Source organism: Rosa rugosa, chromosome 6 (assembly GCF_958449725.1).
Source record: "Rosa rugosa chromosome 6, drRosRugo1.1, whole genome shotgun sequence".
NCBI lineage: Eukaryota > Viridiplantae > Streptophyta > Magnoliopsida > Rosales > Rosaceae > Rosa > Rosa rugosa.
This window is the reverse complement of record NC_084825.1, coordinates 11,141,432-11,168,435: the sequence shown is the minus strand read 5'-3', so window position 1 is coordinate 11,168,435 and position 27,004 is coordinate 11,141,432. Positions and strand designations below refer to the sequence as shown.

The following is a 27,004-nucleotide window of genomic DNA, read 5'->3' as shown; positions in this document are numbered from 1 at the left end:
CTTGGCAAAGTACTTTGTAAACTTGGCTTTCATCTTCACAGCCATATGGTGAAGGGTTCGGTGTGCTTCATGCTCAAAATCTTCTTCATCTCTATCAAACAGGTCCTCTATCTCAGCTTGAATGCTTACAATGTCATGGAATGCTCCATGTGAGGTAGGCTTGTTTGATGCACTAACCCTCAAGGTTACCTCATAGAAAACCTTCAAGAACTGCACAAATATTGCAGCTTTCTCCCAATCATGTTCATTTGGTGGTCCAATCCTCTTTTTGGTCTTCGGATCAACCACTACAAAACCATCCTCAAGCTCTGCTTCATTGTCTTCTAGTTCAGGTTCATCAAAATAGCTCTCGTACTTGCTGTCCTCTTCGTCAGCCATCCTATAAAAGGCTTTCTTCAACTCTAGGTCAGTCTCCAACATAATAAATGTCGAATTCCACCTAGTTGGGACATCTAAGACACAAATTTTCTTAGATTCGAGCTTCTCTTTCTCAACACACTTCTTGAACACCTCAAGCCTCGATGAACTGCTCCTAACATACTTAACTGCATTCCTAATAGAACCCACTGACCTATCTAACATTGTGAGTCTTGATCTCACAATGAGATTCAGGATGTGAGCCAAACACCTCACATGCAGAAACTTCCCTCCTAAAACCGGCTTCTTCGACCAATTTACCATTTTCTTCCTGACATAATCAATTGCATGCTTATTAGCAGCGGCATTATCGACACTAATTGTCAAAACCTTCTCGATACCCCATTGAATCAAGCATAATTCGATAAGCTTCCCTATACTATTGCCCAAATGATTACTAATTACATAAAAGTTGAGAATTCTTTTGTGCATCTTCCATCCATAATCTATAAAATGTGCATTTAGCACCATATAGTTTATGTTTTGCACTGATGTCCATGTATCAGTGGTTAAACACACATTATGACTATGTAATTCCTTCCTCAGCTCCACCTTTTTTGCATCATATCTTCAAAAACAGTTTCACTATTGTTCTCCTAGATGGAATCTCCCACTTTGGGACAGCCACTGAACAAAAATGCCTAAAACCCTTTCTTTCAATTGCGCTAAATGGCAATTCATCCAGCACAATCATCTCAACTGCAGCTACCCTACACCGATCCTGCGACCACAATTTAACAGCTAGACTAGGTTCACCACTAACACTTAGACTCCCATCACCACCCAATAGCGTCTGCCCTTTCTCTATGTCAGCCCTACCCGGATACTTCTTACAGACATCTTGAATGTGTCTCCTAAGAGAACTAGTCCCATTTTCATATGGATCACAAGCCAAATCAGTTGAACAATACTTACATTGGGCACGAGTGACAGTTCGAACTTGCTGCATCTTCCCATCAACTGTTTCGAACACAGGCTTCTCAATCTTCTCAAAATGCAGCCAAACTTCAGATCGAAACTTTCCAGCCTTGTCACCCTTTTTCCTCTTCCCCTTCCCTTTTGGGTCAACAGGTGGTAGACCTGTTGAACTTGCCGGATTGGATTGGCTTGCTTCCGCTGTTGAAGTTGCCAGAACTATAGCATTTCCGGCACCCCCCGAAGCCATGCTTGTTGCTGACTTGACTGTTGTCTCAGCTGAGGCCATGCTTGGAAGCGAACTTGCCGGATGGGAAGCTTTGTTGATTGAGGATTTGAGGGAAAGAAGAAATCGAGGTCAGTGGATGGAAGGAAGAAAACGGAGAATGCGAATCAGAGAGATAGAGAATCGGCCAATCGGGGTCAGTGGCTTCTTTTGATCGAAGAAATCAGGGTCAATGGATGGAAGAAAGAAAATCAAGAAATTAGAAATCAGAGAATGAGAATCAGAGAGACAGAGAATGATAGTGGATGGAACTCATGGAAGGAAGAAATCGAGGTCAGTGGCTTCTTTTGGTGGACTAACTTATTGAGGTGGAATTTGGGGAAGAAATTGGGGAAGAAGATTGGGAACTAGGGTTCTAATCGAACAAATGAGGCAAAATGAGGCTAAGGTCGTGTTTTGACTCGGGTGTTTGGGATAATTATGGACCAATGGCACACTGACACGTATACAAGGCTGTATAATCGGGTCGGTTCGGGTAACCCGAACTTAGAGAAGTTACAAACCGAGACGGACCCGTATTTGATGTTATCGGTTCGGTCTCTAGCCCGGACCGTAAAAATTGACTGCACAGACCGGCCCGAACCGTCGATTTCTCGGTTTTCCGAATCGGTCCCTCGGTTTTTCGGCCTCAAACGCCCAGCCCTAGTTTTTTGTGACTTTAACATTTGAATGAGAACTTGTTTTATAAGAAATAACCCTCTATGTTTTCTGTTCTAAGAAACGATGGACTACCATGGGTGTGTTTGGTATGGTTGTGCTTTTTAAAAAAAGCTGGCTTCTGCTTATTTCTAAGAATAAGTAGCTGAAAAGCAAAGCATCTAAATATTTGGTAAACTGGCTTTTTATAAGTGCTGTTAGTGGCAAAAGCAGTGGCAAAGTGTTTGGTAAACTCAAAACTATCTTGTGCTTTATGTTTGTAGAATGACCAATTTGGACACGAAAGATTATTTTGCCTTGATTGTTTGTTAATACAATATAGTCGAGTGTATTATGTCTTTATAAATTTTTCTTAACTTTCAATTTTATTGGTAATAATAATACAATGTAATCAAGTGTATTATATTTCTCAATCCTCTACTTATTGAGAAACATTAACAAGGAACACTGCAATACCACTTGGTATAGTAATTTCTCAATGTAGTTGTAGGATAAACTTGGATCTATAAAGTCCATTTTGTATTATAATTGATCATGGATGATTTCCTTTCAATCATTACATCATTCAATTCACTCTCAGACATTCAGTTTTATAATCGAGTCATAGACTAGCCTTTGCTACTGCTACTATAACTACTACTAACTTTAAAACTTGAAGGGCACCAGCAGTGGCAGTTGTGGTCACAACTTCATCAATTTATCATCAGGTAGTTGAATGGAACTAAAGCAGAAAGCCACCCATCAACTTCTTTGCATTCATCTGCTGCATGTAACATCTACAACTTTTCAGCACCCTGAGGTATAAAATGATCAACAATTTGAACTAGTCACAACATAATTTGCTTCTCATAAATGAACTAGTCACAACGCAATACTTGGATTGGAACTACCATGGAAATCAAGTAAACAATTTGCTAGATAAACAAAAGTTGTATAAATGATAAACAAAAGGATAGAGCGGTGGATGGATATCTCAAGAGTAAAGACAATTTGTATAAATGATTATAAGCTAAGATCTAGTAGTACCATTAGACACTGGCAACAAATTATAATCACCGTAGCAAGAAAAGGACCAACAAGAGAGGCATCAAAGAACCCATACCTGCACACCTTTTACTTGCATCTGCTGAACAAGCTCAATAAAGACCCCTGAAATGCGAAGCACAACCTTGAGTTTCAAACATCTTTCCTTTCTCGCAAGCTTTTTTAAGTACTTCTCCGTCTTAACCACCATTCAAATCTATCCACTCACTCTACATTCCAAAGACTCCTCAAAATTTCACCTCTTCACACTAACCAACTCTGTTCCATACTATCAAAAATAGCATAAGAGAAGCATCAAGAGTAGGATGAGATGATAGGAAGTTTTCGTAGTAGTCGGCTGTAACCTGGCACAGAGCATAAACTACTCAAATTATTCATGCAAGTGTGCGACCAATTCATCCTATCTGGGTATAGTTACTGCACACACACGCTGACATATGTCATTACCAATATCATTATGAATGAATTTATCTAAAAACATTTGGAAGAATACAGAGCCATTATCCACATGCATTTAAACAAGAACATGAGCTGAATAAATCATTTCTACATACTCACAAATTCTGTCCTAAAGAACCGTCAGTGACTTGTTGGGCATAAAACAAGAACATATGCAAAGAACTAAATGCAGTACTTATATGTGAACTAAAAAGGCAAATGAACCAAAATTTATTCCTTGTAATCAACAATTCAGTACTAGAGCTATCATATCAAAGAAATTAAATCTATACCATTTATTTTCTTCACTACAGTTTATCCCCAGTAATCATAACCTGACTTTACAGTTGAAATTCTTACAGCATAGAACAACAGAAGAAATTGATCTACGCGAATTTATGATCAAACAGTTGAAATCGTATATGCAGAAATATACACGGATTTATATCACATTCTTTGATAAACCCTGAAACCAGCTATTAGCTTATTTCTCTTGACTTGCTCGATGCAGACAGACAAGCTATACAAGAAGGGAAATTCAGCAACCATATCGAATTTTTAACTCAATCATTTAGGCTCAAAAGTTCACCACACAAATCAACACCAAACGGACCAAGCAAAGCCCAATATCAAAATATTCGAGAACATAAAATTCTTATGGAATTAAACACTCGGCCTGAAACGAAATTAAACAACTCCACAGCTTTAGATGTATGAACTGAAATCAATGGCAATAGATGAAAGCAGTAGAATCCCCAAAAACTCAACTCTATTAGATGTATGAACTGAAATCAATGGCCAATTTCTCTACTTACTCGATATCCAGCCCGGGTTTTGATCCAAGTCTATGAATGGAAGAGATGGAACAACGACGTTTTCACGATTGGTATTGGGTTGTAATTAAGCTGAAGCCATGAGGGTACCCATTGGTATTTCGAAAAAATTCATTAACTCACCACTACAGTGGCGGCGCGCGGCTTCTGGTTCTAAAAGCAGGGGAGGCGCGGCTTCTGCTTTTGCCTTGAAAAAGCCTGGGCTGTGCTTATAAGCAAAAGAGCTTAAGAGCCCCACCAAACGCAGCCCATGTCCTGTTGTTCATAAACTTCAAGGATATGCACCAAATTAAGAGAAGAAAAATCATATGGATTGAAGTGGTATCAAAGTCATGAGCATGCACGTCAGTGTTTTTAACCACAGGATCACAGATCTTCCGAATATATATAACAGAATGAAGTAGTACAATAGTAGCACTAGCTTTCATTACAGAAACATAAATCCATATGTCTATGACAAGCTACTACATTAAATCCACTCATTCACATGCCGATCAAAACTGAGCTGAACGTATGGATCCAGCAAATCTTTAAACATTGCACACTAACTATATGGGGTATATGTACAAGCAACTCATGAATGATCTTTAGAGTAATTTCTTCAAAGTTCTTTGCCCACCGGATCCTTCCCATCATGCCACTCTTCAAATGGCCTTTTAGAACTCAGTTGCAGACCCAAACTCACTCAGTGGAGTCTTCCTCTTTCCACCAGCATTACTTGTTGCGAAACTTTTATGCACATCTCTATGACCTAGTATAGGAACTTCAGCATCATGTGGTAAAACTGAATTGTGATGCGAATGAGAGATTTGTAGCCGGCAGGGGTTGTCAGATTGTTGTTGACCAGACACTCCATTGATTTCATGTTTGGAGTCTGATGATGATCCTCCAGAAAGGTCTTGTGCATTAAAGTCTATCTCATTAAACATGAGGTTTGCAATTGCGCGGTCAATGGTGTTTGTCTCTGATTCTGTGCCTTCCTTGCTCTCAGACCTGAATATGAAATTTATGTTCAATGTCAATAACCAGGAAAAGGATGGGAGAAACATTAAACAAACCCACTTGTGCCATGGATAACAGGATATGTCTAAAACCAGGGCCAACCAGATTAGCGTGTGCAGTTGCAACTACAAGCTAATAGAAGGATATTCCAAGAGTACTTTAAATGTTCAATATTATAGGAAAACACTTCATGAAAGTCCAATTCGTACAATATAATATTTTTTATTCATTTTACATGTTCCCAAAGATAAAAGAGAACCCTGAAAGTGCCAAAAGAAAAGTTCTCAAGCTATTGCCAATATGAAACAAAGTTAAAGGGATGTCAACATCAACTGTCTAACATGGATATTAAATTTAGCATAAACCAGCTTATCAACATTATATTTTCATGAAACATGTAACCTTATGATTCAACACTTCGCTTCCATGATAATGTGATGAGGAAGTGGATAATATGAATGAAAAGTTAAAATCCCGGAGAACAGAATTCAAACGTAGAAAAAAAGCATAGAATATACCTCGTTGTTTCATCATGTGCTGCCCATGAAGACAGTTCTTCAACAGCAAGGTCTCCATCTTGGCTCTGGGAAACTGGATTTCCTTTTGAGTTATCGGCAAGGCGGTATAAAGCATCTCGAAAACAGATTCGGGTCTTTTTGGTCAACTGATCATTCCAAAACAAAGAAATTTAGCATCAATGGACGTGTATCATCATAATGCATATTATTCTGATTATAAAATCTAAATTTACCTGTGTCATCACCATTTCCAGCTCCTGCAATACAGATTCTTCAACTGATGTTTCCTCATCCACACCACTAGGCATGCACCCTTGCTCAGATGGAGACATAAGTCTAACTGTCTGTGCCTTCAAAAGAATTACATTTATAAGATATCAGCTTTGAAGCCAAGAACTAACGCTACAAATTTACCATTGGAAAAAGTTAAACAGATGGTAGAAAGTAAAACAACTGCATGCATTTCACCATATTCATTTTTTGTGTCTGCACTAGTTAAAAATAAGAACAGCAACCTTCAGCAAGGGGTTCTGTTTTTAAAGATTCACGGTAGAAGAATTAAAGGAGCAACTTTCCATTTCATTGTCAGCAAAAGAATCCAGCGAAGGAAAGCATAGTGATGTATCAATCAAACAATGTGACAGTCATATATATCCCTCTGCAGCAGTCAAAACCATTTTTCCCGAGTCTTAATTTTCTTAAAACATTTTCTCACTATTAATAAAGAAACCTAAAGGCCTGTGTGCTTGCTATTATGTATATTTTTGTCTATTTTTTCATTCGAAAACAGTGGATGAGAGATGAGAAAGACCACTTGTACTAGGTTACAGAACATATCATGATCAACCATGTAATGAACAAGAACTTTTCCTGTTGCAGAAATCAAGCTTTATGTTTCTAAAACTTAACATAGAGACTATTATACCCGTGTCAAGACCATGGAATCCTGAACTTTACCCTATTAAAATAAAATAAAATAAAAGGCTCAACATTCAACTGACTAAGTAACACACATGCAATAAATAGTAAGATACATATTTTCAACATATTGATATAAGCACACTATTAGTAAGCATGCTGGTAAACATCCATCTTAGCAAGCGAACAAGGTAAGCTAACAGTTCCACCATCAAGTTTGGCCAGGTCCCAAGTAAAATGCAAATAGAAATCTCACCTTTACTGGTGGAGAGTCTTTTTGCTCTGAGTTGCATGGACTGAACTGTGAAGTAGTGGTATGCCCCTTCTCTGAACCCAATTCCGGTGAAAATGCATGAGTTTTGAGATACTTTGAGCTGCCAGCACTGTGAACACTGCTTGAAATACTTTGTGATTCCAAATTCATACTTGTCGAGATACTATCACTGGCTAACATGCCACTGGAATCAGAGCGAAAATAGAACGATTTATGTACATTTTCTGCCCCAGGAAGATCATCAAGTAAGGAACTCCTGCAATAAGAAAAAGCCAGATGATGAGAAACCAAAACAAGGAAAGCTAAGATGGCATTTTATGAAGTTAAAGTGCTTAGCAGTTCGGAAAAGTTTGGACATTGCATGGATATTGAATGGCTCTATTGCATAATCAATTATAAAAATATTGTTTTCTTCAAGTCAGCGGAATTCTTGCTTTTTTAATTGTGGACTAGAGAAAAATATGATATGAAAACACAATGGAGCTATACAATTTCCATTGGTTTTCATGTGATGCCACAACTGATCATGACAAAGTAAGACAGTCAGAGAAACTAGCTATATGATTTCCTACATGCATCAAATAAGTATCTTAATCCCAGAAGTTAGGCTTGTACAAGAAAATGTCATCCATCTGTTGGAGTCCTGCTAGGTCCTCAAGTTGATTGTAGGCCCGATTGTAGGAAAGTGAGGTCTTCTGAAGTGAGTCCTCAGACAATCCTTCACAAACACTTGAACTGCTAGATAGATCTCTGTCATTAGCAGAAGTTCCCATCTCACCTTCATCAAATAAACCTTTTCCACTGCTGATGTTGAGTTCTTTATTGAATTGTGAATACATGGAAAAGCATTTATTAGGAAAGCACTCAGATGCACTTATTCCCCATTTTGACCAGCTATCTGGTGATGGAAGCCTGTCAGATCCTCCATCATTTGGAACAACAAGGTCATCAATTCCATTCCCGAAATACCAATCCATGGAGACTTGTTCTGAAAAAAGCAATCGACATGTTATAAACACTCACAGAGGAAGTAATTGGCATATATACAGATCTCCATATAGTCAATTAACTTCAGAATTTTTCATTTATCTTTAAATAATAACTATACACAATGAATTATAGAGATCTCCTATATAATTTAAAACTCCCATCTCCTGAATTTTCTTTGGGTTAATCAAACAGAGGCCTAGATCTAGATCCTTCAATTACTGTTACTCTAAAAATAGCTTGTTTTCAGAGCAAACCCTCCAAGATGGACACTTTTTTAGACAAATTACTGTGAAAACTAGTTGAACTACTTCAATCAAGGCAAAAAAAAAAAGTAAAAAAATAAAATAAAAATTGAAACATGTAAATAAACTAACACAAGCTCAAAGCTAATTCCAATCTGATGGTACCCAAAGGTGAATCACAAATCCATCTTTTCACTCAAGAATTGATTATAAAACCATCTTAACATACTCAAATTCTTTGATTCCAGAGAAACTGACCACATCCAACATGTTCTACAATTCAAATTTCATTTCTTTTTCTTTTCAGGGTAATCACTGAAAACTTGATAAGTAAAGAAACTCAGCTGAAAACACAGGCACATCTACCAGCACAAAATTCTCCAAAAACAGAAACCAAGACCAAAAAAAGCTTGATGAAACAACATACCTTGTGATGGACTAATTGAGAAAGTGATCAAGACCCAGTTTCTGATTCAGGAAATCAAATCAGCCCAGATGAAGAAAGGTGATGTGAGGCTGAAAATAGTTTAATGGGTTTTTCCTGTGGGGGGAGAGTCTTTGAGAGTCTAAGAGTGCTATATTTGGAAACAAATGAAGGAGGCGGCCCTCGTTTTTGGTTATATTTGGGAAAATTGATCAAGTTGCAAGGGAAAAGCGAGAAATATTATAATCTTTTATTATGTGCTGTGATTTTTCTTGTGGCTCACAAACCAGGCCGACATTAGTGGCTGAGAAAGCCCATCTAAAACTGCTCTCCCATTCGTCCACGTGTTGGAATCCGGCCCCACCGCAGACGAAATCGGATTTATTACTTGGTGGAAAGATAGGCCTCGAGGTTGCGTGCCCAACCCGACCGCGTCTTGATATTTTGTATTTCCGAAAACGCCCCTCTATTATTCAACTGGAACTTTGGTCACTGACAGTGGAGGAACGTGGCTAGTGGTCATTTCACACGTCCTGAGGCTGGGAGCTCTTCACGTTCTTGGTGGCCCCCCCCCCCCCCCCCGGCGTAGATTTGCAACCTGGACACGCGGCGGATATGTTCGGGCGGGGGGACACGTGGCCGGATGCGCTTGGAGGTGAGTGACACGTGGCGACGTCGCAGAGGGAATGGAGGACAGCAGGAGGTGCAAGTTGCGAGGATAAAAAAGGTATAGATTGGTTTTATTTGTGACGAAAGGGATAAGATGCAGTCGGAAACAGAGTCACAGATCAAGCAGGTGATGAGGGCCACAGGATTCATGGTACGAACTATCACTCTATTTTATTATATTTTTTTAACTGAAAGAGATTTTCCGATAACATCACTCCATCGTTCATTCTTTCTAAGAGCCTACTCAATGTCTCAATTATGTAAAGTCATCTCACACTTTTTTTTTGTCAATAGACTCAATTGTGATAGTTTAAAATATTCTTAACTTGGTGTAAGACAACCACATGGACTCGAGGGTAGAGCCATGATTTTATTTTTAGAGGAGGCCGAAACATAAATCTAATTTTCTCCTTGACAAAATAAAAATTATGTCGAATTATTTTCTTAGACTCAAGGTAACAAAAGACGATGTAAATGCATGTATTGGACAAACTTCTACTATGGAAATGCCATATAATTTATCTTTGCCAAAATTCATATTCATAAATTTATTGAATTTGTAAATATCAATCAAGAAGCAGGAAAAAAAGAGATATCTTAAATTCCTCGTTAATTGGTAGTTAAGCATCATAACTAAAAAAAAGAAGTTCATATATTAAAGGAGACATGATCAATAAAGAGAAAATCATATTAGAGAACCCTAATGCGCTTGGCTTTCTTCACTACGCCCTCATGCCTTATCCAACAACAAACCCTCGTGGTGGCAGCGTCAAACGGGCTCTTCAAGGTGTAAGGGATGATCGTTGGTCCTTCAGTATGCCCAGTCGGTGTGGAGATTGGGTGTTGCCGGTATCAGGTTTTAATTAGCTGGAATCCAGACGCGACGGTGGGAAAGGCTAGCGGTGATTCAATGGGTGGCAACGGTTGTCGTGGTCTCCTGGGCGAGATCTTGCAGCCCTTCATCTCGGGGTTTTGTCAATGGAGATAGATCCCGGTGGCCGAAATAGGTGGGAGGCGGGCATGAGGTCGGATTGCAGTTGGCTTGGTTTGATTGTAGGTAACGGTGGCGAGTCGTCTGCCCCATTCCGGAGTTGGGTTGGTCGGCCTAGGTAGCGAAAGGCGTAGGGGTACGGATAGTGGTAGGCTGGCGACTGGATTTCAAGCGAGTAGCTGGTACGGTGGCTTTTGACGATCACGATATGGGTTTGGGCTAGGGTTTACGTGGGCCTGGGCTTATGCTTTGGGTCCAGATTACTTTACTGTTTTCTTTTTATCTCCCTTTGTTTAGGGAACTGTAGGTTAGTAATTTAGTATACTTTCAATAATTCCCTGAATCTTGTAGGGAGCTACGCACTTTCATGCCTCTAGCGAATCTTTCGGAGTAGTACCGATGGAGGATTCATGATATTTTGATGTATTTAATGTCAAATGAGTGACCTAGTTTTATGTAGGATTAAATTATGTTTAGTCCATGTACTATGACCTTTTTTTCGTTTTAGTCCCTGACATTCTCAATTAATCTGAAAAGTCTCTAACGTCAAAATTTCCATCTGATTGGTCCCTCCCGCGTCAAATTAGAAGTTGGCCTTAGGTGAAATGTCCAATATACCCCTCTGTTATTTCTTTTTCCTTTTTAATTTCTTTTTCTCCTTTTTTTTTCTTTTTCTTTTTTAATTTCTTTTTTTTCCTTTTTAATTTCTTTTTTTCCTTTTTTTAATTTCTTTTTTGGTTTTTCTTCTTTTTTTCTTGTTCCTTTTTTTTTTTTTCCTTTTTTTTTCTTTTTTTCCTTTTTAATTTATTTTTTTGCTTTTTCTTCTTTTTTTCTTGTTCCTTTTTAATTTCTTTTTTTCCTTTTTTTTTCTTTTCGTTTTGCCTACTTTCTCCTTCCTCAACCCACCAATCTCATTCCGATCAAACTCCACAACCCATCTGTTTCTCTCCCAAAAGTGAAACCAAACCCAGCAAAGACCTAGCTTGGCGGTGCAGAGATGGACATCGAGCAAAAGTAAGAGGCTAGGAGCTGATCGATCACTTCTTCACCTTCTCTAAAGCCATCTCCCTCTGTTGGGATCCGCTCTCGCCTCCATCGTCGCCGACGCCATCTCCCAAACACAAGCAGATCCCAATCAGCTCGGAAATTCACCGCTAAACCACTCCCCTCTTGTTTTCACAGCCTACTTCTCTCTCTCCCACTCAAATCTCACTTTCTCTCTCCACATCAAGCCTCAATTTGGAAACTTTTCACTGAAAACTACCATTTTTTCAAACCCTGAGGTTTTTGGGTCTTGCTCAAAATGGTGATTTGGATTTTGGGTCTGGTTGAAATGATGGTTTTTGATGGCCAAGTTGACCAAAACCAGAAGTGAAGAAGAAGAATAGTGATGGAAAAGAAAAATGGCCGCCGCCTTGGAGAACAATAATTGGGGTTTCGGGTCGATCTGGATTAGTTCACCGACGTGGCGCTACCGATGCAGCAGGATACGATGGTCATTAAAAAGGAAAAAGGAAAAAGAAAAGAAAAAGGAAAAAAAAATTAAAAAGGAAAAAAGAAAAATAAAAAAAGGAAAAGGAAAAAAGAAATTAAAAAGGAAAAAGAAAAAAGAAAAGAGAAAAGAAAAAGGGCCACCGGCGTGGAGAACAAGAATTGGGGTTTCGGGTCGATCTGGATTGGTTTGCCGACATGGCGCTCCCGATGCAGCAGGATACGATGGTCATTAAAAAGAAAAAAGAAAAAAGAAAAAAGGAAAAAGGAAAAATAAAAAAGGAAAAAGGAAAAAAGAAATTAAAAAGGAAAAAGAAAAAAGAAAAAAAGAAATTAAAAAGGAAAAAAAGAAAAAAAGAAATTAAAAAGGAAAAAAGAAAAAGAAATAACAAAGGGGTATATTGGACATTTCACCTAAGTCAAACTCTTAATTTGACGCGTGAGGGACCTATTGGAGGGAAATTGTGAGGTCAGAGAGTTTTTAGATTAAATTAGAATGTCAGGGACTGAAACGATGAGAGGGACAAAGTGCAGGGACTAAACATAATTTAATCATTTTATGTACCACTATAGGTACTAACAATAAGCAGAATTTTTAACAATCCACTTATAAAACATATTAATTGTAGCTTAGTTTATTTCTTTTGAAATTCATAGGATGCCAAGGCCACCGTAGGCCATAAGGTGACTATGGCCCTACATAGACTGTAAGATAAAATAGAAAATTTAGCTAAATAGTTTTCTTCTTAAAATTAGAATCTAAGTAATCACTTTGTTTGAAATGAATAGAAAGCAACTAGGGCTTTAGATCTCACTAGAACAACACATTTAAAGATTTAGAACTCATTTACTAAAAGACAAACAAAATTAAAGGAATTAGAAGCAAAAAGTGTGGAAAATCAATGTAAAGAAACTAAAAATAAAAACTAAGTGATCACTTTCTTTGAAAAGAATGAAAAGCATCTAGCACTTTAGAATGTCACTAGAAGCACTAATGTAATGATTTAGAACCCCTTTTACTAAAAGATTAATGAATTCAATGCCCTTTTACTAAAAACTAGAAATTAAGCTATCACTTTGTTTGAAATGAATGAGAAGCATCTAGGTCTTTGAATCTCACTAGAACAACACATTTAAAGATTTAGAAGTTATTTCACTAAAAACAAAAACTAAATCAAAGGAATTAGGTGAGTGTTGAAAATTGATATAGAGAAACAACAACTAGAAACTAAGTGATCACTTTGTTTGAAATTAATGAAGAATCTAGGTTTTTGAATCTCACTAGAACAACACATTAAAATATTTAGAAGCACTTTCATTGAAAGGCGAACCAAATCAAAGGAATTAGGTGCAAGAAGTGTTGAAAATCGATGTAGAGAAACTAAAACTTGAAACTAAGTGATCGCTTTGTTTGAAATGAATGGGAAGCATCTAGGTCTTTAAATATAACTAGAAGCACAAATGTAATGTTTTAGAATCCCTTTTATAAAAAGAGAAACAAAATCAAGGTAGAGAAACCAGTTGTGTTAGACGCGTCTCCTCGTCGTGGTTCTGCCCGTGGTCACGGATCGTCTATGTATAGAGGGAGGAGAGAGAATTGAAGCCTGAAAGCTTCGAGTCTTCCGGCGATTCCAACCACTGTTTGGGTGCATTAGGTATGAAACGTGATCCTCTCTTCGTGCTCTACACATTGATATACTTGGTTTCAATTATGGTTGAGTTTTGACAAATTGTTGCTTTCCGTGTCGTCGGCTTCTCCGAGTTTGCTGTTCACGACAACTTTTTTTCGATTTTTTGGGCTGATCTCTGATGTCCTTGAACGTGGATTGAGACTTAGTTGAGCTTGAAACCTTGAGAATGTTGAATTAGTGATCTTGGCTTTCCTTGGGTAATTTTCCATTCCAATATGCATTATAAACTGGTATTGATATTTAGTAGTGCTCGGAATGCAGAAGTTGAGAAGTTAGTTGAATATGAGGATTTGAACTGCTTAATTTGTTCTTCGTCCACATAACTTGTTTTCGTGGATTGATACATGTTATAAGTCTCGTTGAATTGGTTGGGCTCTGTAATCAACTGTCGATGGTAAATTTGAGATTTTAAAACAGAAATTTTCTTTCATTCAATTCTTGTTGTGAATCTGGTTGGTTGGGAATTGAATAAAAACATATTGAGTTGTTGCATATAGTTCTTCACTAAGTTGGATTATTGATCTATAAATTTGGGTTGGAGTTGATCAAGTTGGTACTAGTGTTAACTTTGATAAATATCCATAGTTAATGGGTACCTTTACTAGTTTTGGGTAAAACTACGATGAAATAAAATTAAATCGGGTTAATTTGCGAAATTGGTCAAACTTTGGTCAAATCTTGGTCAAAGTAGGAAGATTGGTAGGACGATTAAATCGATGAAATTCTAGTCTTTGTTTCCTTATGGAAAGTTATTAACATTAATTATGTTGGAAACTAGGACTCCAGTTACCCGAAGAACAGAAAGTTCGTGATTCTGGAACAACTTGAAGTAAGACTTCGGAATCCATGTAGGAGATTCGGGGCCTTTCTCAGTTAGTTGTTTCCATCTCTCATATAAAGTGATGCATGTTATGTTACACGGTCTGGTTATATTAAAATGCCTTGCATACTAATCATTTTGTGAGAGATATTGTTGATGGCTTGAGAGCAAAGGATAGCACTGACTTCCTTGGGTTTGATCTCCAAAATCTTTGGATGGTTAGTTACATTAGTCGTCTGAGTATTTCGATCGTAATGATGAACTCAGTACGTATGTATAGCTAGGTAATGGACTGGATGCTCTCGATACGCTTATCTAGTTATGAATTGATTTGAGGTAAGGTTGTGTAGTTTGTCTATGGGGCCGGCCATTAGGTATTATTTAGGGCTCGTATTCAATCGAAGTTCATGCATCAGTTTTTAAGTAGGAAAATAATTTAAGTTTGTCGTTCTTAAAGAAAATGTATTTGCATTTGTTTTTATACTGGCCCAAAAAAAGTTAACTTTAAAAGTTTTCAAACTTTGCCGGGGTGAAACCCCCTACTAAGCAGGGAGGAAAAAAGCTCAACATTACAACAGTATGGATGCAGGTACTGTGCATTAATGACGAGATTGATGGATAGAGCGCGTGGTGGCGGTGACAAAAATTGATGACCAGAAGACATGTTTCCGACGACGGTAGAAGGAGAAGCTGTGTATGTGTGTGTGTGTGTGTGAGAGAGAGAGAGTGACTGGACCCGCCCCGAATTTCACCCTGAAATCCAAAGTGGCCTTGCGGGGCCCACCATAGAAAAATTTATATCAAAAATTTGGCAAAACTTCCCATAATAATGGACTACCCAAAACCTGTAGAAAGACAATTACACTTTTAAACAATCCATCCTTATTGTCCTGGAGCCACTCTGCTCTCCGACCCGGTTCACAACAAACTCCACCACAACACAAGTCTCAACTTAAGAACATTTAACCATAAGGTTACTAGAGCAATCTAATATATAAGGTATACAAGAAAATAAAATAGAAATGTAAAGGATCGATAAATCCTACAATGCGGAAGCAGTGACAGCTATGCCTCAACTCCATATACGCCCGACCTAAACTAATCTAGCCTGCAAACTGAGCATTTAAAATCGAAGGGCCCAGGGGAAAGCATTGAGAAAAACTGTTAGAGTGAGTGGACGAAAAATGAGTAATTTCGAAAGAAATAAACAAAACTCAATGCTTTCCCAATTTATTCTCTTAAAAGCCAAACATGCAGTAAAGTCTCTTCAAAATACTCTTAATCATTCTCTGAAACTAAATCTCAACTCATGCTGTAAATCATCTCAAAATCTTGTTATCTCAAAGATATACTGATATCTCAAATCATAATGTAAATCTCATCTCGAAACTCTTGAAATCTCATAAAATGCTCGTATCGTAAAATAGGTGATGACTGGAGGGGACTGCCGACCAGGGACACATTTGAGAGTACTGCCGATCAGAATACGAGGAGGTAATGGTTAGAGGGTATTGCTGACTAACAATAGATAGTTAGAGAGTACTGCCGACTAACTACCTCATGCCATCTAGAGAGGACTGCCGACTAGATGACGCATCGGAGGGTACTGCCGACCGGAATACGAGAATGTAATGGTTAGAGGGTACTGCCGACTAACTACCTCAAGCCATTTGGAGGGGACTGCCGACCAGATGACGCCATCGGAGGGTACTGCTGACCAGACTATCACCTGGAGGGGACCGCCGACCAGGTAATGCACGCATGTGCTAACGTATTTACCTCCTCAAATAAATTGAAATCATCTCGTGAAATCTCAACTTGTATTTAAATCTCCACGTTTCTCCCAATTATTCGCATAACTCGACAATAAAAAATGCTTTTGGAAAATGAAAACTCAATATTAATTACGTAAATCATCAATAATAAATCGTCGAAAGCATAGTTCGTGAACTCTCAAGAAATCAATCATACTCAAGTACTTCAATATCATACTTATACTATTTAAATCTAGAGGTTACTTCTCAATGCTTCGGTATTCAAAATCTATAGAAATCAACGATAAACCAATAAAACCAAATATCGGCAAAACTCTGTAAATCCTCCATAACTCAAAATATACTCATTGCCGATAAATCATATATATCATATGATCTCGAATATAATAAACTCATAATTAATCAGAAAATAATAAAATAATAAAAATATTGCTCGCACAATTAATTTAAAAGCAAATATCCACTCACAAATTTGCGACTACAAAGCCGTCCAACGATTGCCTCCTCGAACTCGGTCTACAAGTCGTCCTAACAAAATGATATTATAACTAACTATTTCATGATAATCGGAATTAAATTGATGATAACAAAATCGAAACCCTAAAACCAATAATTCATTGGAAGCTCGAAATCATGTTAGAACTAGTTCAAACTTCATATGCTATGTTGACTCAATAGTTATAACAACCTATCGAAAACTAGGCTTGATCCAACGATCGGATCTTCCCAAATCAAAACCGGAACTTCCCAAAACTTTGGAAATTCCTATCATTTTCAAAATGTGCACCAATCGATACAAAATTCATATCAACATGTCCGTAATGCTACACTCTACCTAACGAACCAAAATAGATGGTCTGAAGTGGCCGGACGTGCCCCCACGCGACTCCACCTCTGACCCCGAATCGGGTCATGAAATTTCACCACCATGATCCTCTCATCAAGCCCAACAACTTTCTCAACTACAACATTGATCAATTAAGTCTAGGAATCGGAATTTACCTCGAAAGCAAAATGGGGGATTTTGAAACCCTAGAATTTCAATCCTTCTATTCGTACTCCACACTTTAAATTGGACTAAGAGACTTTGAGGGATGGTTGTATGATCCAAGAGCTCAAAGACCCAACAAGAATCGTCGTTGGAGGTGGCCGGAAACTCGAGTTCCAACCAAAAACTAGGAGCGACGGTGCTGCCTTTTTTTCTCCTCTTTGTTGCGCCTTCCACGGCTCAAACCAAGCCACCAAACTGCCCCAAACTTGAAAAGGATGAAGAGAGCTTTCCAATGGTACTTGTTGCGTCAAAAACTGTCGCCGGAGGGAGGAGAAATCAGAGGTCGAAAATCACTGGAAAATCGGGGAAGAGGGAGAAAACTCGCAGGGTAGGTTTTTGAAAATGGAAACCTACCACGGTAAATTTCTTCCTTTTATAGAAAGTTACTGTGAACAGTAACTTTAGTTTTTTTTTTTTTATCATAACCTTCACATACAAACTCCGATTTAAGCGTACCACGTGTCCACGAACTTGGTTTATGTTCTCTACAACTTTCGTGAAGGAAATTTCTTCAAAAACTAAGCCGAACAAAAAGTCAACTTTTAGATCACTAAATTATCCAAATGAAGGTAAAAGTAAAGATTTTACTTGTTTACCTTCCGAATGACCAGTAAACGGGACGTAACAGAGAGAGAGAGAGAGAGAGAGATAGTTGTGCGGTCGAGGAGGAAGAGAGAGAAGGAGAAAGAGAAAGAAAAAATGAACAAAAAGTTTAAGGTTTTCCCCTTATATACTTGATTTTGCAGAAAGTCGATTTTGTCCTTTTAAAAATCTACGAAAAAAATTCCGGCATAAAAATAAATTTTCAGAGACTGTAACTTATTCGTACCAACACTGATTTTAGCGTGCTGCGTGTGTATGGACTCGGTTTAACGTCCTATACACTTTTATAAATGAAGGTTTCTCAACAAGCCAATGGATAAAAAGTCAACTTTCAAAACCCTTAATAGTTCAAAAAAGAGGTAAACCATTAAATGTAATCGTCAGTTACTATCCAAATGACTAATAAACAAGTAGATTTAGGTACGGGGTGTAACATGGTGTCATCTTATCCACCAATTTTGTGCACATTATGTTAGATGTCTTCCGCTTCTTCACCAGCCTTAAGCTCCATACTTTTCCAATTGTTAGTGTCATCTGCATGTGCTGTACGATCTCGGTTTTTGCTTCTTGATTTGGTGCTCATGTCTATCTCGAAATGCCTTCATCCAGAACTAGATGGATTGCAATTAGCAAAAAAGATATGTCTGAATTACATCATATATTGGATATGATTTTTTAACTTAAAGTATATTTTTTCTTAAAAAATTGGATTAAATACTTGTTACTCCATATACTTTGCTCCATAAAACAGTTCACTCCAAAAATTTTAAATTAAACAGATTAGTCCTTATTCTCTCTAATTCTCACACAATAGGTCCTAAAAATAATCCCCAGACTCCATGAAATCATAGTGATTTGATCAGAATATCCAGAAAAAGATCAACACCCAGAAGAGGCCTCCTTCATATCCATCTCATCAGTAAGTTTAGTTCCCCCAATTTTGGGTTAAATATCGTTTCTTTACTCGAACCCAAATCGCTTAAAGTTTCGATTGTCATTACCGAAGATCTGGAACCAATGTCTCCCTTTCACTTCACCTTCCGCTCCGTCCTAAAACCCCACCACCACCACATCAGCAGTAGAACCTTCATGGACGCCACCATAAACTGAGTTCACGACCGCGGCCTCGACCATGTGGTCAAGAGGGAGAGAAACCTTCAGCCAATCATCAACATCAAGAACCTCATCAAATCAGAGCCCTCCAAATCCCTCCCCATTTCCATCCTCACCAAAACCCAACACTCCCTCATGATCCCCACATGCCCTGTCGAGTTTGGCCACCAATACCCATCTATTTTCGAGGAGTTCTTGCCCACCGACATCGCCGTCCACGTCTGTAACCTCGCAAGTCCTTGATCTGTTATCGTCGATTGAGAAAGACTCAGATCCTCCGCCGGCTTCAGATGGCGCCAAAACCGCTGCCGGCCGTCCGGGTCGGGTTCAGGTATGCCTCCACTCCGTCAAAGGACTAGGGCGGCTGCCGGGTCGTCCTAGATTGAGTGGTTATACAGCGGAGCAAGTTACAATTGTGAGGCAATTGAAGAAAAAGAAGGATTGTTATGTGATTTAGGGGGTGGATAAATTAAAAAAAAAAAGAGCAATTAAAAAAAAAGTGAGGGGTATAATAGTAATTTTAGGACCTAGTGTGTGAGAATTAGAGAGAATAAGGACTAATCTGTTTAATTTTAAAAAATTTGGACTAAACTGTTTTATGGAGTAAAGTACAGGGAGTAACAAGTATTTAATCCTAAAAAATTATATGATTGAGTTTCTCTCACAAAAAAAATATCTAAGATTTCAGACGTTCAACATTTTGTACCTCACATTTGAGAAATGTCACATTCAAATCTCAATGCTCAAATTACAACCTCAACTTGGGACTAGATTGACTTGTTCTGTGTTAGTTTATAAACAAAGTGAAATCATAATAACATATACGAACCAACAAGAGTTTAAACAAATATAAAAAGTCTAGCACTACTACAAATTTGGGCAAAGGCCACAGTCTAGTACTCATCACCGAACACTTCAACAACTGCTACAACGAATCTTTTGAGACTTTCTATAGCGGTGCTTTCACCAATCTGCACATACTCATCTACATAATCGGCTGTAACACCATAAGCAAGCATTCGAAAAGCGGCTGTTACCTTTTGAAGTGATGACAAACCAAGACGCCCAGCAGCATTCCTTCTTTGAACAAAATAATTATCGTGTGCAATGACAGCATCATGAATTCGAAGGAAAAGAGCTTGCTTCATTCTGAACCTCCTTCGAAAAAGACGAGCCCCATATTTTGGAGGATTGGCAAAGTAGTCACGATAAAGTCTTTCGTGACCCTCGATTGGATCACGTTCAACAATATTGTGACCCATAATAGAACCACGACGACCTCTCTTTGAATTCTTCTTAGCAAGACGTTCTTCTTCTATTTGAACAAGTAACGATTCTTCATATTCTTCATCAATATCGTCGTCATCATTCATGTACGTATCAACTAAATAACGACTAGCCAAAGAACAACGAGCCATAAAAATAGTTTGAAAGTGAGCAAGAAATGAGGAAGCAAAGGAATCAAAATTATGAGAATGAGATAGAAAATGTGATAGATGATTCTTTCTTATTTATAGAAGAAGTTGACGTCAACTAGCCGTTGTAAAATAGCCGTTAGAAATAGCCGTTGTAAACTAGCCGTTATAAAATAGCCGTTGTAAACTAGCCGTTATAAAATAGCCGTTGTAAACTAGCCGTTATTTTAGATTTGTTTTAAATGTAGAATATTTTATTGTTGTAATAAATGCAGAAATCTGTAAAATAGGGAAGCTGTTGGAGTTGAAGCAGAAAAATTATGGAGATTTTGATTTTTGCTTCCCTATAATACAGAAATTATAGGGAAGCTGTTGGAGATGCTCTCAGGCACGAATAATCTAAGTGCGGAGATGTCGGCCCAATTTGCTCGGCTAGTGAAAAATTCCCACTTTTCCTTTCATAATCGTGTCTATGCAATTGTTTACTATTTTTTCCTGTCACTGTGGCCCACTTTCAGTATTACAAATAGAGAAGTGGAGCATGTTACCACACTTTCAATTTCAATTGGAACGGTAAATTTTTTTTTGCTTTATCTTTTCTAAACTTTTTCTCAAGTCACGTGGGTATCAATTCACTTTTCTTCTTCTCCTTCTTCTCAGATCTCTCTCTCTCTCTCTCTCTCTCTCTCTCTCTCATGTCGCATCCATCTCCAGTCCATGGGAACAACCACAATACTTTTTCATTTGCTCTCTCTATCAGATTAGCAATCAACTGCTTATTGTTAGGGCTTTAAGAGTATCTACCATGATCTTCTATCACGGGTGGTTTCTATATATGTTTGGCTTCATCTCAGTTAAATGGCGAGAATACCATACCCATATGGACTGAAATCACACTTACACTGAAGGTACAACAAATAGGTTTTCTTTTTTAATAGGGAATTGATTCTTTTCCTTATGTTTGGTTGTTTCTTGACCTTGTTTTTAGGCTCTTGCATGCACTTTTTTGTAAGGCATATCTAAATTTTGGGGTTAACTTTTGAAGGTTAGAATGGAACTTTTCATATTTTCAACAAAAGAAGGGTTTTTTTTTTTTATGATCATTGGATTAGGCAAAGTTGAGATAACTTAGATTAGTGAAATTTTTTCCAAAAAAATCCATGCCAGATAAACTGCAATCTTTATTTGAATGCTTTGGCATCTCAAAAACTGTATCTCAAATTTCAAACTCGGATAAGATTTCGTGTCTCTATATTGTTGTTACAGTTTTATCTATCTATACTGGTGTAGATCTTTGGTATTTCTTGTTGTTTTCCAATAGTTTTTTGCTGAAATGATTAGCAACTTATATTTGTTTCTTTAAGACTAACTTTGGGTGTTTCTATTATCTATAGATGCAAGACAGATAATTGGAAAAGAAAAGAAAAGCCTAATTGATTTCGGTTGATGCTAAAGAAGTTGTACATTCCTAGTTATATATTTTATCTTTAGCCAATGTACTTACCAAGTTATTAGCATTGTAATATAGTAACTGAGTTTAAGCTAGATAGTTGGTTTTTGATTTGCTGTTGTTGCCTTGTTGGGTCTGAACGTTGTTGCAGAAAGGACTTGTTGTAAGGACATCAAAAACTAGGGGTCATTGGACCTTACATAACATTAGAGAAGGTTGGACAATTTGATCATTTATGAGTTAAAAAATCTCATTTACATATGTTTGCTTTTTGCTGGTTGGCTGGGCATGTCAATCAGATGATGAACCACAATTTATTTAAATTCAATATTTTTCTCTTAGCACATAAAAGGGCTAGAGGATGAGTTCGAGGTTATAGATGTGTAATGTATAACTCTGCTTAGCTAGGTTAGAAGCATTTTATTAAGGTGTTATGACCCCTGATCAATTTCCTGATTTACAGGTTTGGCAAGGACTCAAGGAGTTTATTAAAGAAGCTGTACATAGCTAAAGTAATCAATTTGAAAGAGTTTCAAGTAAATTACTTCATATCTTATCATGTGTGATGTTTTGTACTATACTATACTTTTCAATGTTATATGCTTGTTCTTGCTATGGACTTCACATGATTAGTTTTAGTAATAAGAGCTTCTTTCTTCATTAGTTTTCTATTGGGTAATTTTGTAGGACAATATGAACTACATTAGTGTACAGAAAGCTTCCCAAAAACTTACTAATATAATCATATATGTCAATGTAAAAGATAACAGATGACTGAGTAAACTTGCAACTGTATGAATATTGCCTACATGTTTTAGTAAGTTTATTGGATGATACCTTTGGTCATGAAGCATGAATGACCTAGCATTCTGAGACAACTTTATTGATTGCAGTTAAGTTATCGAAATGCGGTATATTCTCATGCTAAAACATGTCAATGATCCATATAGAGAATTAACCAAGAAGCAGAAAGATTTGTATTGAATTTGTGCCAGCCCCCATATGTTTGCAATTGGAATTTGTGTAAGCTCACATATCTTATTGTAAGTGTCATTTAATATTTGACTAACAGTTTTGTTCGTGTATCTGTTTGCCTCAAAATCGTCTTGGCCCCAATGAGAGGCCGAGGGACTTGAAGTCCAATTGTCCTTCTTGATACGCAGGCGTGCCAACTCGCGGCCAATTGGCCAAGCGAGGTTTTGATAAGATTTGCGCTTGATCTGACTTTTTTCAAGTACTTGTGGTCGAGGAAGGAACCGTCTTGGCCACTGGGTTCTCTTGCTTTTGTTGCAAGGATTTTCGGCGTCTTCACCGATGTTGCTTCTCTTTTTGATTTTTTGATATAGTTGCAGAAAGTAAAGTGCGAAATGCAAAAGAGCAAGAATCTAAATGCGAATTAATTAAATTGAATGAAATTTAAAGAGACTGAGGAGTAAATAGCAGGAAAGATAAAGTGTGGAAGGTAAAGAAAACGATAAAAATTAAAGTAGGCTAGAGAAAGAATGAAAGATTGATATTATAGAGAATTTGATGTATTGATTTAGAGTTGTGTTGGTCGGAGACCTTTTACAATGAGCTAAATGCCTCCTATTTATACTATTACAAACATAACATTTAGGAAAGAAAATACAATTAAGCATAATACATTCATTAATCGCACCATAATTGCATTTTTCTTGCGGCGCCATTATATTGATTTGTTCTTAAATATATTCTCTAATGCCTTCAAACTCAATAAAATCTTGGCATTAATTATTCCAAAGAATAATTATCGCTGTTATTTCATTCTCTTCTCATTTGTTCTCCAAAAGTTAATATCTAATAAAATCTCATAAATATGAAATTTTATCGAGTATCAAGAATAAAAGCACCATATTTTTCTCATCTAATGGCCAAGAGTTTATAGGTCGATTTTCCAAAAATGGGTACAAATAGTATCATCTTCATACCTTATCTTTATAGACAGATTTTGTAGGAGTTGGAGTTGTTGGAGCCTTAACGTGAAGTTGTAGTCATAAGCCATTTAGTTTAGTTGGGGCTTAATTTAGACAAGTATAGATGTACCGATGTATTCCAATTAGTATAGGAGGATAAATTCTTATTAGTACAAGGCATGTACCCATATTTTAGTATTAAGAGACTACTGTAGTATTTTTATTTATCAAATTTGAGAATTTGATATTTTTAGTAATTTTTTTTTTATCATTTTTATGGATGAAGACACGCACAATGAAACAAAGGTGACTTGTATATATATTATAATAGATTAATTGAATATGTTAGTGGCGATTTCAATTACATGGGCCCACCAAGTTACAAACTAAACATACGTGACTTTTTTCTGCCATAGCAACTCCCCTACAGCGCACTGACTCAAACATAAGTGACTGCAGCGTTGCTTTTGCAGATAGACACGTTTATTCGTGGGTAATTAGTTGCTATTGGGGTCAAAGGCACGCACAAGTGATGTGGCTTTTGCTCAAATTTGTAGTGGTGTAGATCACATTATTTATCCGTATATGATCAAGATTCTTAAATTATGAACATAGGTTAGCACATGTTGATGTGTTCAATTATAGCAATGAGCTAGAGAAAAAAGTAAATCAACGTAGGACTGCTTGTGGTGTTTCTTGCTATTCTCGGAGGGGTTTCTCTTCCTTCTCTTCTTGCCAGGGGTTTCTCTTCCTTCTCTTCATGCCAGTTGGTTTTCTAAAATGACCATATAAAGGAATCTCAAGTATTACTGATTCAATATTTCAATTCAATTCGATGAGTTCTTTTTATACATTGTACGAAAACGTTTATGGGGAAGCTTGAATATGAAAGCTCCATGTTACTCAATCAACGTCAAGCTCCATATAGTCCCACACCACTATACACGTGGTGGTCCGAGTTAATTTAATTAGCCGATGTAAAATGTACTTGATGTAGATTGATTGGTTTAAGATTTTTTTTTTGCCCCTACATTTTCCTCCACATAGATGTAGGTATTATATGTGGTGGTTCAGGAGCACATAATAGTTATGTGTAACTGTAGTTTGCTCAATAAATAATTATCCCTTAATATTGGCCACATTGAATAATTTTGAATGCTAAGGAGTTTTTGCACTATAATTTAGCAAACTTATTATTATGATTGATTGTTTTACAATTGAAAATGAACTTTACAATATTAAGTAGCTTCTTTCTAACATCAAGGTAATTTAAATACACAAATTCTTTTCGAATAAATAAATCTAAAAATTTATTAAATTAGGGACAGTGAGTACAATCGTAAAAAACGTTCATCCAGTATTGAAATACACAATTTTAAATTTATTTTTACAATATAAATATAAACTTTATATTTTCGAACCTAATATAAAGAACATGATAACACTTCATCCGTCATCTCGACTTCCACTTTGCTATGTAGTCTTCAAAAATCTCTCCCCACTACTAGCGTCATGCATATTGTGGTTCATTCATTGCAAATAATTGCAAAGTACCTTCATAGACCTATTTCAAAGGTAAAACTCATTTACATACATAATATTTGAAATATATTATCTAAATTATAGGTTAATTAGTTGTCAATACTATAGGTTATGGAAAGAAACAACCTATGATACAGAGTCACAAAAATAATTTAAACTACAAAAACAGACATCTAAATCATAGGTATGACATATTAGAGCAATCTAAGTATCAAGTAATTAGAAACAACCATTCTATTTTGAAGGTATTAAAATAAGTTTTTTTTATCAGATTCATAGGTTGAAATTTTTGATTATTTACAATCACCAAATTCAAGCTTTACACAAAATCAAGAGATTAGCAAAGATATATTATACTAAATAAATCTGATGAATAGGTAGTTAAAATTACGAATATGATATATATATGTGTGTGTGTGTGTGTGTGTGTGTGTGTAAGAAAGTCTCTAACCCATAAAAAAAATGATGAAATAAATCTCATGAATAGGTCGTTTGAAATCATAAGCAACTTTGTGAAAGGTCTTTACCCAAACAAAAAAATGACGAATGATTTCACTAGCTTCTATATATAAGAAGAAACATACTAAAAATTTATCATTATATGATAATAACGAGATTAATGTAAACACCTAAAATTATGGACTAATAAAAACCTAAAATGAATGTATATAATACTAATAATGACGTCAATCAAGCTCCATAATATTTACTACTTGATTTTGACTATTGGTGGCAACTTGTGTAATATTGAAAAAAATGAGGATATAATATTAGGGTTGTCAATGGGTCGTGTCGGGTTGATTTCGTGTCGGGTCAAGGTATTTGTCGTGTCACAAGATATAAACCCAAACTCAACCCATTTAATAATAGTGTCAAAAATTCAAACCTAAACCCAACCTATTTATTAAACGGGTTACCCGTTTCGAACCCGCTTAACCCATTTAAAGAATAAGTTGTGTCGTGTTACACAAAATGACTCATTTAAGGGTTAACAATGCAACCCATTTAACTAAAAAAAATGCATAAATTAATTAAATTCACTAAAAGCTTCACAAGACGAGGAATATAAATAATTATATATATTCATAAATAATTAAATCCAATAATTATAAAGCAAAATATTTCAAATTGTCTAATCCTATGATCAAATACTCCCAATGTCCAAAATTTCAAAAAGAAGTATATCATAATCGGGTTATACGGGTTCACTTCGTGTTGGCGGGTTGACCTATGGCCGACCCATTTATTAAATGGGTCATGGCGGGTTGACCCACGGCCGACCCGCTTTTTAATCGTGCGGGTTTCGAGTCGTGTTATCGGGTCGTGTCGGAATTGACAGCCCTATATAATATGTATCCTGGTTGGCATATTTGGGTGTATATTAAAAAGAAGATATGAGTGGGTTTTTCCAACTATTTCTTATGAAAATTTGGTGTATAATGAATTTCTCATTTTTTTGCCTATTTATATTACATAGAATGGGCCAAATTTGAGCTACACT

The 27,004-nt window shown here is 36.8% G+C and overlaps 2 protein-coding genes and 2 long non-coding RNA genes across 8 annotated transcripts; 1 reads left to right on the top strand and 3 right to left on the bottom strand.

Annotated features, from left to right (window-relative positions):
* Positions 1-2,725: 2,725 nt before the first annotated feature.
* LOC133714835 (uncharacterized) lies at positions 2,726-4,897 on the bottom strand. Of its 2 annotated transcripts, none has more exons than XR_009848827.1 (3): positions 4,573-4,897; positions 3,378-3,736; positions 2,726-3,069 (listed from the first exon to the last, which is right to left on the bottom strand). It is a non-coding gene; the product is annotated as an uncharacterized LOC133714835 (long non-coding RNA). The 2 variants fall into 2 exon arrangements; XR_009848826.1 differs by having other exon boundaries at positions 2,731-3,069; positions 3,378-3,663; positions 4,573-4,892.
* A 44-nt stretch (positions 4,898-4,941) lies between these two features.
* Positions 4,942-9,171, bottom strand: LOC133714834 (protein LNK3-like). 2 transcript variants are annotated; one of them, XM_062141094.1, is made up of 6 exons: positions 8,962-9,171; positions 7,918-8,290; positions 7,285-7,558; positions 6,344-6,454; positions 6,111-6,256; positions 4,942-5,583 (listed from the first exon to the last, which is right to left on the bottom strand). In XM_062141094.1, the coding sequence occupies exons 2-6, from the start codon at positions 8,277-8,279 to the stop codon at positions 5,247-5,249; spliced, it is 1,230 nt and encodes a 409-aa protein (XP_061997078.1). In that variant the 5' UTR covers positions 8,280-8,290; positions 8,962-9,171; the 3' UTR covers positions 4,942-5,246. The 2 variants fall into 2 exon arrangements, with proteins under 2 accessions (XP_061997078.1, XP_061997077.1); XM_062141093.1 differs by having other exon boundaries at positions 6,344-6,460; positions 8,962-9,170.
* A 10,884-nt stretch (positions 9,172-20,055) lies between these two features.
* Positions 20,056-20,535, bottom strand: LOC133716216 (uncharacterized). Its single transcript, XM_062142935.1, has one exon. The coding sequence runs from the start codon at positions 20,533-20,535 to the stop codon at positions 20,056-20,058; it is 480 nt and encodes a 159-aa protein (XP_061998919.1).
* A 629-nt stretch (positions 20,536-21,164) lies between these two features.
* On the top strand, positions 21,165-23,894 carry LOC133718533 (uncharacterized). 3 transcript variants are annotated; one of them, XR_009850356.1, is made up of 4 exons: positions 21,165-21,485; positions 21,972-22,242; positions 22,491-22,539; positions 22,921-23,894. It is a non-coding gene; the product is annotated as an uncharacterized LOC133718533 (long non-coding RNA). The 3 variants fall into 3 exon arrangements; XR_009850354.1 differs by lacking the exon at positions 22,921-23,894 and having other exon boundaries at positions 22,179-22,242; positions 22,491-22,696; XR_009850355.1 differs by lacking the exon at positions 22,921-23,894 and having other exon boundaries at positions 22,491-22,696.
* The last annotated feature ends 3,110 nt before the right edge of the window (positions 23,895-27,004 follow it).